The sequence below is a fragment of the Punica granatum genome, chromosome 2 (assembly GCF_007655135.1).
Source record: "Punica granatum isolate Tunisia-2019 chromosome 2, ASM765513v2, whole genome shotgun sequence".
In the NCBI taxonomy this organism is placed as follows: domain Eukaryota; kingdom Viridiplantae; phylum Streptophyta; class Magnoliopsida; order Myrtales; family Lythraceae; genus Punica; species Punica granatum.
In genome coordinates this window covers 8937265-8951085 of record NC_045128.1, presented here as the reverse complement: position 1 = coordinate 8951085, position 13821 = coordinate 8937265, and the positions used below count along the sequence as shown (strand labels likewise).

General features: G+C 36.8%; 1 protein-coding gene across 1 annotated transcript; it reads right to left on the bottom strand.

The window, feature by feature from the left end:
- Window positions 1-625: 625 nt before the first annotated feature.
- On the bottom strand, window positions 626-13557 carry LOC116196252 (dicer-like protein 4). Its single transcript, XM_031525889.1, is given in 23 exon segments — window positions 626-1076; window positions 1295-1409; window positions 1500-1788; window positions 1989-2324; window positions 2326-2367; window positions 2608-2813; window positions 3340-3440; window positions 3564-4003; window positions 4211-4485; window positions 5067-5332; window positions 5789-5995; window positions 6128-6288; window positions 6933-7125; window positions 7273-7369; window positions 7966-8101; window positions 8214-8342; window positions 8439-8582; window positions 10207-10271; window positions 10402-10474; window positions 10562-10702; window positions 11035-11145; window positions 12278-12455; window positions 13215-13557. Coding segments are annotated over 23 exon segments (3918 nt in total). The 5' UTR covers window positions 13268-13557; the 3' UTR covers window positions 626-916.
- Between the last annotated feature and the right edge of the window lie 264 nt (window positions 13558-13821).

Below are 13821 nucleotides of genomic sequence, written 5' to 3'. Positions count from 1 at the left end.
TACAATTAATTTTCTAAATAATAAATTTATCATATATTATATTCTATATATCGATTCGGCTAGCATGACTCCGTATTATGAAAACATGATTTCTTCTGCATTGAATGCATGTGGACTCTGCAGTGCATTAAGTATCCAACGATGAAAAGATCTCATATTGTAGGGACACACAGTCATATTAAAATTTCTCGTATATATATATATCAAACATCTACTTTTGCCATATCAGGGAGTAGAGTTGAAAGATTTTTGAAATGACATAAAGATTTTACCAACCTATAAATTGATGTCACATCACATGTCATGAAAAGGAGAATACTCTCACTTAATTTTTTTGACAAATCAATAAATGTTCATTGATAATAAAAAAAATGTTCAAAATGGTATATTACAAAAATAAAAATACAACAGATCCATTAAGATCACTGTAAAAAAAAAAAATACATATGGCTAAAGCATATCAAATAGACAAATGCAGCTTCAAAAATCTTCCAATAAAAAATATATATGATTGAAACGTATCAGATAGATTCAACTTAAAAAATCTTTCCAATAGATGTAATCCGTTCTCAACCTCTTACAACTAAACTCTTTCTTTCAGCCTAAATTTTTGAGAATGCCAGAATCCGAGTCAAACAAGTTTATCTTTATTTATACGGTTATATAATTATATATACCAACATCCCAGAAAATGATTCATTAATGTAGTAATTACAACTTGTACCAAATCCATCCTAATGCTGCTGCTTGCTTCTCCCCCAAAATGCAAATCCAATATTCGCTAGACACTCTGCCCGCCCAACAAACTGCGAATCACTTACACGACTAACAGCACTTGCCCGTCCCTTCACCTCCGAGACCATACTAAAATAGAGATCTCGAGGGAGAGTACTTCTCACTACGTTCCCTTGTCTTCTCATCCGCCCTTGAGCAGGTATCCTTCATGCTTCAAGTACCAAAGTACCCCTTCTGCAGCGTGCTCGGCAGCTGCTTTCTTCTTCGACCTTGGCTCCCCGTAGCACTCCACGAGCAGCTGGGGCGATTCTTCTATCTCAATAACCACCATATATGTAAACCTGCAAAGATTACAACAATTACAGAGAGTAAATAAAAATCACTTAGGCTATGTTCAGTATGGCATATAGTCGTATAAAATCAGACGATTCCCTATAAAATGATTGAACTCATTGACATCATACAATGATTGAACTTGGATTTCCATATAAAATCTCATTCCAGGAAAACAAGATTGGGCGTGAGTAGTAGAAGATATCATAAAAAATCACCAACTTACATCTTCAAGTGACCCGGTCCATCCTCTTTGCAGCAATCAAACGTCGGCGGTTTCCAACAATTAGCCGCGCAAATTTCAAATAAACGTGATCTCGCCGACTTTTTGGCCAACCCGTCTGAACATTTAGACAGAAACGACATCAAGAAAAAATAAATCCAACTCTTCTCCAGCCTTCAGGAAGATCATAAGAAATCTATGAAATTACCAGGGGCCTGAGGATCAGCAACAGGTTTACTCAACAGCAACTCGTTTGTCTGCTGTTGCTGCTGCTTGACAAGAGGCTTACGGGGACCTGTTCCCTTGGGAACCGATTCTTTTTTAGGCCTTTTATTTTCATTTGAAAACTGCCGGTTATTGGAGGTTTCAGCTTCAATGTAAATAGGAGAGATCACTTGAATGGGAGTTTCATCAAAACCTATCAATCTTGCTTCCATTTTCTCACACGTCCTGAGAACTTCTTCAAGCGATTTAACCTTCCGCAAGTAACCTTTGGCCTGCACAAACCCCAAAATCAGTTTATTCGGAATTAAATAGAGAATTTATCCTCACTCAGTTGAAGACTCTATCGCCAACAAGATATCATGAAATATTTGTATTTTTAAATACAAGTGCACCATTTCGGTTCCCACATCATAAATATATATCACAAATCCAAACTAAGCACATATTAGCATAAAGTTAATTTCTTTCTCACCTTTAACTGTAGAAAGAGTTTTCCTGCCGAAGTCCTTATAGCATCTTTTTTGCTCAAGCTGGTTGCAGAGGCGAGGTCTTGGATATCTTCTCCAATCACATGCGCTTCAACGATATATAACGTGCCCCTCTTTACCGTTGAGAATTTCAGGTCCCAGTTACGAGATTGGCAGAGTTCTTGGAGGTCCCTGATTGGGTTGAGCTGAAAGCTCGTGAAGCTCATCATCGGTTTCAGAAAGGATAACATTATCTTCCAAGTGCAGTGTAGGTCAAACCCATTGTCAAGAAGAATCGCTCCCACGGAAGACTCCACCAAGTCACCAAGAACCTGAATGAATAAACCTCTCCTGGCACCTCTCTGTTGTGAGCGCTTCTAAGACCTGACACAAAATGAGCGCACAAGATTATTTATAAGCTTGTCAAAGTATCAGTATGAGACAATACTAATATTTCTGAAAGAGAAAACTTCTATTGAATTTCTTTTTTTCAAGAAGCTTTTTTCATACCCATGGACATATATAGGCCATACATTGGCTCCAAATCGAACTTCCCATAAATAAATTCCAGAGATTTTCATTCAAGACTGAATTTTGTCAAAACTTTCAGTAATGAGAGAATACCCGAGAAGCAGTAACTTTGGCTCCCTCTGGGAAAGAAGAGGCCAACCAGTCCTTCAGTTGAACAGCCACAAGTAAGTTTTCGAGACGGTGCATGAGAGATGGTAATAGAGACATCGAACTCCCGATATCTTTGGAAAATCCCATAATCTTCAGCTCACAGAGCTCCGGCGGCACATCAATGAAGTACTCATCAAGTTCATGTGCTTCTGTTTTCACATCAGAATCAGACACATTTAAAATCAACCGTAAAGGAATTATCGAGCATACTAGAATATATGATTTCACCCTTTCCACCTAAGGCTTAGTTTTGGAGTAGGCTGCTGGAGTTAAATTGCTGACAGGCAGTACATTACTTAGAATTGGTCCTCTAACATAACAGGCCATGCTATATCGCAAAAAGATTCAGAATGAGCTTTTTCCCCTAAAATAAATGTAAGAGCCTCTAAAATGTGTATTTCAGAAGATCTTTTGTTCGGTGAAAGCATGAAAGTTGCCTTTGTTTTGTTAGTTGGAAAAAAAAATTACAAAGAAAGAAAGAACGAAATGAGACTTAAAAAAGACTTTCAATGAAAGACAGTAGACTGGAACTATTGTCCAAAACCACACAAAGCCTAATTTTGCACGAGGTATACAAGTGGTAAGTTCAATTCAACTAGAACGTGTAGGATATAAAACGAGGACAAGTTGCAGATAATGCACAGATACCAAAGGAAAATACAAATCCAATAATACCTATTTCCTCTTGCTTCCTATTGTGCAGCAAGTTCCGCAAATTGAACAGCGGTTTTACATGCAGAAGGGGCTGCCAGGGGTACTTGAGCGAAATCTCAAACCTGATTATGTAATTTCATTGAAAGAATTAAGCCAAAAACCAGTTAGCAACAAAGAAAAACTCTCAGAAGGTAATTTATATGACTGCAAAAATTGTTGAATAAGTGAAAATTCCTGTGACCTACGTGTTTCTTAAGAACTCTGCAACAGTTGTAGAGTCCGTCTCCTTGTACAAGCTGTGCCCATTTTTCTTGTAGTTGATGTTAGTAACAAAGAAAAAACAGTTCTTGTGAGGAACATACACCAAACTATTCTCAACATTGCTTCGGCTTCTGGTACCATTGGCAAGAATAATAAGATCAAAAGGAGGAGATCTACTCTCGTCCTCCAAAGAATTAGCGGGCCTGCCGAAGATCGGGGATGTCAAACATCTCCTGATGGTAGTCCAGTCTATGGAGATTGTCTTGTGAGATCTCCCCAATGTGACAGGAAGCAGAAGGTAGAACTTTGACATGCTTGATCTACTCGAATTGCTCTTGCCCAGAGCCACATATTCAGAAACAAAGTCGAATCGATCAAGGATCACCCTCAGGCACATTTCTTGAAAATTCTGCGCAAGTACAATCTGCAAAAAATAAGTACAAACTAAAATTAGCGTTCTCTCTATAGAAGGGAAAAACAGACACAGAAGGCAAACCTTTGAGCTTATTTGCGAGGAGAGCGGAAGACTTTAGATATAATATGACAAGTCCATCTGATGTTGAAGCCTTCAGTTGGACTGATACTGGCTTATTACAAAAATAAATCAGGTAGCATTCATGGTACTACCTACCTCATCTTTACCAAATACAACAGGTCCAGTTGGAACCAGCTTTGTCATCACAGATCGACCACGGGCAAGATGAAGATCAAGTTCCAATTTCTCGGCCTCTTCCGGGAGAGGGGACTTCAGAAAAAGACTAAATGTCTTATATGCCCTATCCGCAGGATCGGGACGAAAATGCATGTAGTAAGAGCAGAGGACAACGGCATTTTCATCATAAGACCAAGGTTCACTGAGGGCATCTGGAACAAGCATCTCATGCAATTCTTCTCGCGAAGAGTCATCTATCAATCAGCAGAATCATACATGTTAAATGAAAGATGTAATACTATGCCACTGTATACTAGCTAAAAATTCCAAATATTCATCCAAATTTTACGTCATAAAAACTTCATGGTGTTTGGAGATGAACTTAAAAACAGACTTCAAAATATATATATAAAGAATAAAATGTCATCAGCAACAACCCCTAGCACAAGTTGGTGGTCTCTGCTGCAAAAATTCAGTCACAGTTATTGGTTTTCATAAGCTACTTAGCAAATACATCTTTTGTCACAGACAAACAATCTGCAATGTCAATGTTGAAAAAAAAAACTTTTTTGTAACAAACTTTTTGCACACAATTCAAACAATTCCTTATGCTATATTTTCAAGGCATCATCCTCCCTTCTGTGCCTCCTAGGTTAGACCCATTTGAATCTACAATTCATTTTTCTCAATAGATGATTGGTAGATTTACTTGTTTACCAATTATACGTAAACTACAGACTCAGACTTATACCGTTGACTAGTAATTATTCAAATTTCATGGAATACAGATGTTAGACAAGGGATGTCATGTTAACTTGTTGAGGAATGGGCTAACCTTCACCGCGGTGGGGAAAGGAATTGATCAGTTGTTCTTGGTCTTCGTTAGGCTTGTCTCGATGAGCTAAGAGAAAGTCATTCAGAGAACCCAGTTCATGTAGAGTCTCAATCGCATGCAAACACGCTTCCTTCTTAGCAGCTTCCATTGAAGGTTGTGGTGCACTCACAATCTGATGGATTGGAGCATTGGGTGGTAGAATGATGTGGCACACGGTGCCATCTAAATCGTCGAAGTAATAGAATTTCACCTTGGGGTCGAAGTACCTGAAGCAAATAAACAAATGAAGAATGACCACAACAGGTATTAGAACTTGACCAAGAGTTGAACTCAATGAGGCGTGCGGCTATAGGGTCAACATGATCAATGAAAAGAATGCAGCTTGTAATCTAAGATGCCAAATAAACTAAACGAAGTTGACTCAAAAATAGAGGGCAGAGAGTACCCACAATGGCCAATCACCCATCTGCTCCACCATAAGTGTCTGGTGGAACACAGATGGAGGAACACCCCTGCAAGATTACACTAGATTATCTGGTTCTAGGCAGAACCAAGTTTCCAGTTCTAATTTTCAAACCAATACGTCATGTCAAGTAGCCAAGTTTAATCATCGAGCCAGCTCAGTCGTGAGGTCACATTTACCACTCCTGTTTGGCTTGGATATCTATGCAAAATGTGTGCTGAAAAGAATTCCAAAGGGAGATCGGAGTAAGAAATCATACTCATCATGCGGGAGTTTGGCACAATACTCGTGGAGCAATGAGGTGCTATATCCCGAACTTACAGCAGCACCAGAAGAGTCCACCTTATATATCCTATCCTCAATGCCGCTGAATTCCTCATTAGAAGTTCTTGCGGTGACCTCAAAATTCATTCGGTCTTCATCCTTCTTAAAGGTCTCTATTAAATCTAGCTCCTTGTTATTGCCTCTAGAAAGGATATAGGCATTAGATTAATTTATTAGAGCTGGTATGATACGAGACTCATCAATCAACCACTTTTAAGCTGATAAGTTAGTTGCCAATAGTTTTAGAGATAGATGACATATGCATAGAGAAGACCTGTCCACTAGAAATATGTACTCCGATTGAGGCATCCGAGCACGGCCTCGAGATTGAATGAAGCTACTAACATTCTCCGGGAGATCGAATCTTATCACAAGGCAACATGTTTGGATATCAAGTCCTTCTTCACCTACTTTAGTAGCCACCAGTAGATTTAACTGACAAAAATTCAAAAAGAAATAGTTTCTTCAGTCTATAGGGCCTTCCTATTAATCTGATAACATGAGCATTTTTATCTTTCACTAGCTTTTAATTTTCACATAGAATTTTCTTAAAATTTCCAGTTCTCATGTGTTTAAGTAATACATAAAATATGGCAGCACGTCAGCTAACGAGGTTAATTTTTAGATTGTGATTATCTAAAAGTTTCACATGTATTACAACACAAGTTCGAAGTACAACGGGCGCATACCCCATTCAACTAAATCCATGTAAAACCTTTATTTAAACAAGTTGACCATTTAGAGCAAACGATTGTGGTCATCTAATGTTTCACATATGCAAAGAAGCTGTATCACCAATTGTTCCTTTCTTCCAATTAAAAATAAAAGACGTTTCACCATCTTCATTCAGAGAATTTTTTCTAGTATATCAAGCACTCACATGCTTTTACTTGTTTCTAGAGATGAAAACAAAAAACTAAATCTTTCCTAGCATGAAATGGGTAGAAAAGGGTTCAGTGCACTCTTTCAAAAAAACTCTTGCACGAGATGAGAAGACAACTTTGGTTAAAGAACAAACAAAATAATAATAATAATAATAAAGACAATGACATACTGGAAAAAGAAAATGTTAGTATGACCTTTCCAGATCGAAACTTGTCAAGTGCGATGTTTGTAGTCCTCCTTGACATGCTTTTCAGCACAGAGTGGACCCCAACAAGATAATCAGACTTCCAAGATGACAAAACTGTGAGGTTTTGTATTATATAATTCAATGTTCTTGCAGTCACGATCCTATTGACAAAAATTATACATTTCATGTTCTCCTGCAACCTGTTACAGCAACGCACATCAGAATATAGCCAAGAGAAAATGAAAAACCTTCATATAATGTCTTTATGCTATAGGTAATACCAAAATTTAAACGGGAGAAAAAGAAAAAGAGGAGAAATGATCATAATTCTAGTGAGTTATGCTAACCTGATGGAAGAAAGAACCCCGACAAGGCTTAATAGTTTACTGGAGAAAAAGGGCTTCTTTAGAATTTCCACACTGGATATATCGGGCATACCATTATCTGCAAGGGCATGAGGTTTCCTTTTTTGTAAATTTAGGCTTTTATACAAGAAGTAAAGAACTAGACCTATAGCAAGAACAGCAACTGGAATTGAACATCAAGAAAGATAATACTGATAATAGATTAAAATAGAAAAAAGATGCTGCAAATAGCACTTCACATGATGTCTTCTAACTCAACATGTCTTGTAAAATGTAAACCAAGAGGTTCTTTTCCCCACAATTCCCTGAATTTTTAGTACAAGCAAATCATCAGTTTCCTGCAACCAAACGTAACCTGATTCAATGTCAATATACGGGATCCTAAAAGTGACAGAATTTACCCCCATTGTGTTTCACTTTTTCTTTATTATATTTGCCATGGATCAACTTCATTTATTAAGAGTCACAGACAAAAGATGAGGCTAACTGGTAGATTTACGATGAAATACTTCCACTCGACTAACCTCCCCCTTTCTTAATTAGATTTTGCACAAATCAGAACCGAAAAATTCAGTCCCATGCATGCAAAATGTTACTTAAAACTCTTCCCAAAATTTAGTACATATTGTTTAAGGTCAATGTTTTTAATATCTTAGTCCATGTTTCAATTGATACCTTCGATGTAAGAACTGATGATATCAGAAGCCTCAGATAAGTATAAGTCAGATAGAGAACAGTCACTAGCATTTCCTTCTTCCTCAATCATCAAGCTCCGATCAGATGAATCACCACCAAGTAGGATCTTACATGCCTAGGAAACAAAATATACACCATAAATATAAATGATGATGAACGAAAATTTTTAAGAAATAAACTGAAGAAACATTGATTGGAAAAATCGATTTAATTATATATATATTTACCTGTACTGCTCCATAGAATCCTAGCTTTTCTGCACAATATGCAATATTATCATGCATCCTGTTGAGCATCTTTTTGGTTTTCCGGAGTTTCTGGTGATCCTCTCCAATTCTATTTAAGTTTGATATACACTGGTTTTATGAAAAGGTAAGTACCACCCCAATTAGAGCTCAATCAAAGCACCAAGTTTTGCAGCTAAAAAATTAGCATTAATTTTTTTATTATACCATGCGCCTTATATCCTCAAGCCTGGAAAAGCAAGTCGCACAGAAGTCAGACATGCCCGATGTAAGGGAATCATAATAGTGCACTTTGTAAACAGGGGATGAGACAAAGCAGTCCAATTCTTCTGAGTTTTCCACCGAATAAACCTACAATATTTGCGAAAAATATTTAAATATGAAACAGAAATAATTTTAGTGATAAACAATATGATACAGAAAAGGCCAAGCAGTTTTATAGTTTTTATTTTTGTCTCCCTGGACAAGTGCAAATATTTTAGATAAAAATGTGCTAATTGCACCTTCAAAATGTTTTAGATGGAAATCTCATATCTTTGCTTCCTGAAATAATATAAATAAATAATCTATATATATAAAATAACAAACAATTTGCCAGTCTCTCATGTAGCCACCTCCCAGAGATGAAACATAGAGAAGCCACATCATCATGTACAGGCCCTCTCACGAAGTCACTTCATCGTTTTAATTATGTAAATATTATATATATTGTGGAATAATTGATATATACAATAAATATTTAATGAAATCTATGTATTGATAGTTGAAGATAACATGCAATCTTACATTATAGGAATATACATATAAATTATAGAAATATATATATATATATATATATGTTCTGATATAATGGATTATATAGTGTTTTCTTTCTTCTTCTTTTTCTTTTTTTTGTAATTTTTTTATCTTGGCATATATATGAATATATATGTAGCCGAATTTGATCCATTAGAGTAATCTATGAAGTTGAATATATATATGAGTGTACAGTATAGGAATATATATGTAATTTTCCGGACTTGATATATATATAATCTATGAAGTTGAATATATATATATATATATATATATATATATATATATTGGCAGCTCTATATATGAGTGTACAGTATAGGAATATATATGTAATTTTCTGGACTTGATATATATATATATATTGCTGCATGCTTATTTAACACAAATACAGATCTTATGTCAATTTGGTCATTTCAAAGAGGTTTCATCAGATTTTGCTTGGTGAGTTTATTATTTTATTTTCGTTGATATATTTGCTTCATATATTTTCATTCAATTCTTTTTTTTTCCTTATATTTGCATTATAAAATTTGAGTGCCACAATGATTTATTATATGTTAAAGTAATTGATATATACAATTTCAGTTGTTTTACTTTTCTAAGATATTGATCTTAAATTATGCGATTTCGGTTTAGAATATGAAAATCCTACTTAGGATATTAAAAAAAATAAAAGGTCAGTGATCTAACTCTTTAATCCAGAATTTTTTTTTTAAATGCGTAATGTATTTAGTTTTAAATATTACTTTTTTATTAAAAAATTAATAATAGTTCCTGCTCAATGCGCGGGTTCTCAACTAGTTTAATTAGATTTCAAATGCATTCCCCAAAGATGAGAACAAAATTTTCAGAAAATACTAAATGATGTCATGACAAAATGTTCAGGAGCAGATCTCCCTGAGGATACTATAATGCAGCATAATGCTTATGATTACAATACCCACAAGGTGCGACTTATTTATTTATAAGTCATATCTCCTGCAAGTTGAACTTCGCATAATTGACCCCTAACCTTTGTCAGCAACAAGTACGGATCTAAATGTTCGTCAATTGCAAAAACAAACACAGAGCATGCAGATTGAACCATTATCTAGTAATTGACAACTTTAAGGTTGAACAGAGGAAGAAGTAGAAGAATTATGGATGAAGAAACAATCACTTAAAGTTGGCGAGTGCCAACCTTAGCATTAAGTAAGGTTTCAAGACTATTGATGCTTTTGGGAAGACCATCTGCGTCAGAAGCACCTGAAAGCACATTAAGGTACATTTTCCAAGTTTAGCCAAAGCTCAGAAGCATTAACTGCCTACATAAAGATCACTGATGAGAATACTAATTAGTTGGTCTATCAAATATGAAAAGTTCTTAATACTTCACCTTTCCCCACAATGGGAGATGCTGTCATGCCAAATATTCGTGGAGGATTTGGGAGATCAGCTTTGTAGAAGACCTGAAGAAAGTTGACCCTCGTCAAGCTTTGAATCAGATAAATGAAGTAAATCAAGAAAATGAATAAGATACTGCAAATTTAAGCTACCCGCATTATTTCAGCATAAGGATGGTTGCTCTTCACTTGAGCATGGTGGCACTCATCAAATATCAGAAGAGCAATGGAGTCCATTTTGATGAAGCAGTGAGATAAGTTAGAGAGAAGTAACATTGGGGTCATCACAAAAACCTGCCCATGATGTTCTGTTTACTCAGAGAAATGGAGAAATATAGAGCTGTGAAAGAAAGCAACCAACTTTGGAGCCACCTGTTTCTAGTTGTAGAAAAAGTTTTCTCAATTTTCCTGACAAATGAGTTCAGTCTCTTGGGTCAGTCCAAAGGCCAGAATATAGTTTCCGATAATTTTGAGAGTTAATTTCTGGGGGGCAACTTTTTTATGCAGGAAATGTCGTACAGAAAGCAAATGGTGCCCCTAAAGAAAGCAGATCGCCCCAAGTTATAAACACTACAAATTATCCTTTGGTGTATATAATATATTCATTATTAAATCAGTAGAGTCACCTCATATGTTGTAAGCTCTTTTTCCCACTCTTCATGGCTCTTCAAGCGCTTCGAGCCGCCAGAGTACCAACTAACCTTAAAATCAGTAGAATCCGCTATAACCTTTGCTTGCTGCACCACAAAATTAAAATTGGAGTGGTACTAGATGGTACAAATTATAAGCAGAAAATATAAACATTAGAAATATACAGATGAGAAAGACTACTTTGAATTGACAAATATAAACACTCAGTGCCTTGAGAAAAGGCATCTCAAATAAGACATAATTATAGGACATAAGCAAAACGGAGTAAATGAATCCATTTTTTAGACACCATCATAACCCCAACCCGCAATATTAGACTATGATGTCTAGTGAATCTTTTCAGCTGCAGCAGAAGGAACTATAAGTAGTGCCCAGTCATTAGTGTGAAAGCTCGTCTGCCCACTAAAGAAGCACATTATCATATCCAGAGAGGCTTCTGCAGTACCAGCATGTTTTAAACAGCTAACATGGAATTTCGTCTAATCCCAACCTTAGTTGAGCTTATTTATAATAATGCGATGTCTCAGAGAAACAAAATGTACAAAACTTTTTTACAAGCCATGCTGCACAAATCACATGAGCCCCATCACTCATGATAAGACCAACTTCCACGCATCTCCACACATTGGCAAGTAACAACCTAGGCATGTGGTCACTGGTACGTTCTCAAGCCAACAAATAAGATCGATTCCCTTCGACACCTCCTTAGCTTCTCCTTGACAGGAGTCCAAGGGAAGCAACAAAAGCTTGGAGCAGGTGCAGTTGACTCAGGGGCCGAGGTGCTTCAGATGCCTTGGTGGTGGGTTGCACCCTGTGAGGTTACCTATGCTTGTCAAGGTAACCTCATATTTTTCGCCAATAAAAGGGAATCGGGGGAGGAAAAAAAGAAAAAGTTGCAATGAGGTTTTTAAATCGCCTCCCTCCTCATAGCAAGCTTGATAAAAGAGGCCCAATACTATATACATGCTTAATATCCAATGTCTTCGTCATGCATCATGCACTAAAGGACTAACTGAAGGCCAACATGGAACCACCAGATTATGAGAGAAACTTGGGGGAGTGCAAGCTTGAACACAGAACAAATGTTGCAACCATATTCACCGATTTCAAACCAATCAACAATCTACAAGCTTGCATTTATACTTAGCATTTAACCCAATAAACACCTGACATAATTACCCAAAAAGATTAGACTAGCCAACAGAAAAGTGACGTTACCTGTTGTCCCAAAGCAACAGTAGGAGCAAGAAAGACAAAGATGTTCTTTTGGGGTTTCTTAATCAAATGACGCAGTTCATACATAAGCAGAACAGCAATGTGGGTCTTTCCTAAACCAGTTCCCAAATAGACGATGATGTTCTCTTCCAAAGCTTTCTTGCATAACTCCATCTGGTACCTGAAGCACAAAATAACCGAAACTTAGAATTAAAATGAAAGAGAAGGATGAACAGGAGAGATCTTTTCTCCTGCATTACTTTGTCTAATGGACCCATAAAATAATTTCTTTCAAGATAAAAGTGCAAAGAAGACCGAAAAGCAAAACATGGAGTTAACGAAAATTGATTCTATTTAAGTCCAAACCACAGTAGCGGATAATCATCGTAATTTTAACCCACAGATTCAATACATTTAAGATCTGAGATAATTATGGCTTTTTTCCCAAATTTAAGCGCTATCTAGTAGGGCTGATAAAACAGGAGAACAAGAGAATTACAGCCAGTAAATTCATAAAACGCAAGGGCGTAATCAAGCACGTGATCAACGTAAGTTCGTCCAGTTCTGTAAAAGCCAAACATTAACAATTCAAAGTGCTAATTAAACAATAATGTTGCAATTCAAGAACTAGTGACACCCCCAAGCAATTATAGCAGGAAATTCTAAACTGACAGCAGCATAATCCAGTGTAAATGATCACTGCAATGAAACTAAAAAGCAGAAGCTTCAAACTTGAAACCAGCAGCAGTGAAATCGAGCAAGTGATCAGCAGAATTCAACCAATGCACCGACAACCGGCATAATCTAGCGCATGATCAGCACAATTAGACCCATGTTACAGTGTCTGAGCTTCAAAAGAACGGAACTTGAGCTGCCGAAACTGCAAGAACGAGACCAACAAAACGAAACAAAGAGAGCAGTGAGGGTAAAGGGAACCCACTTCCTAGCAATCTTCCTGGGGTCTTTCACCGCAGCTCCACTGCCCGCCTCCATCTCGTCCTGACAAGAAGAGGACGAAGGACCAGAAGAGGTATCAGCTTCCCCGTGGGGCACTCCTACCCACCAAAGAGAAAGCTCTCTAATCCCATAATAATCAACATAGGAGTCTTCTTGCTATGACTCTGCTGCTTCCACTGCTACAGTTCGAGTCAAAAATTCATAGCAGAGACCCAGAGATAGAGAGAGAGAAAGAGAGAGAGACTTGGGTTTCCTCAGGGGCCAAGAAAGAATAACTTTGCTTTTCTTTCTTTTGTCAATGTCGTCAGAGGTTTATGCAGGGTTTCCTACGGTCACGGAAGTCTATTTGGTGGGAAATGGAGAACGCAACACCCCAGTCCTCCCATTTTTAAATTTATTTTTTTGCCAATAATATATCAAGACAAACATAGAAATAAAATTGCTTCTCCTAATTTTCTTTTGATTTTTAATCCCGTAAATTTTCTTATATTTTATTTAGAGGAAGAAATGGCCCGGATTTGGGGCCAATCTGCCAAATGGATATTATGTCGGTTTAATAAGCTTGATGGGCAAGTCGATGCCATTATGGG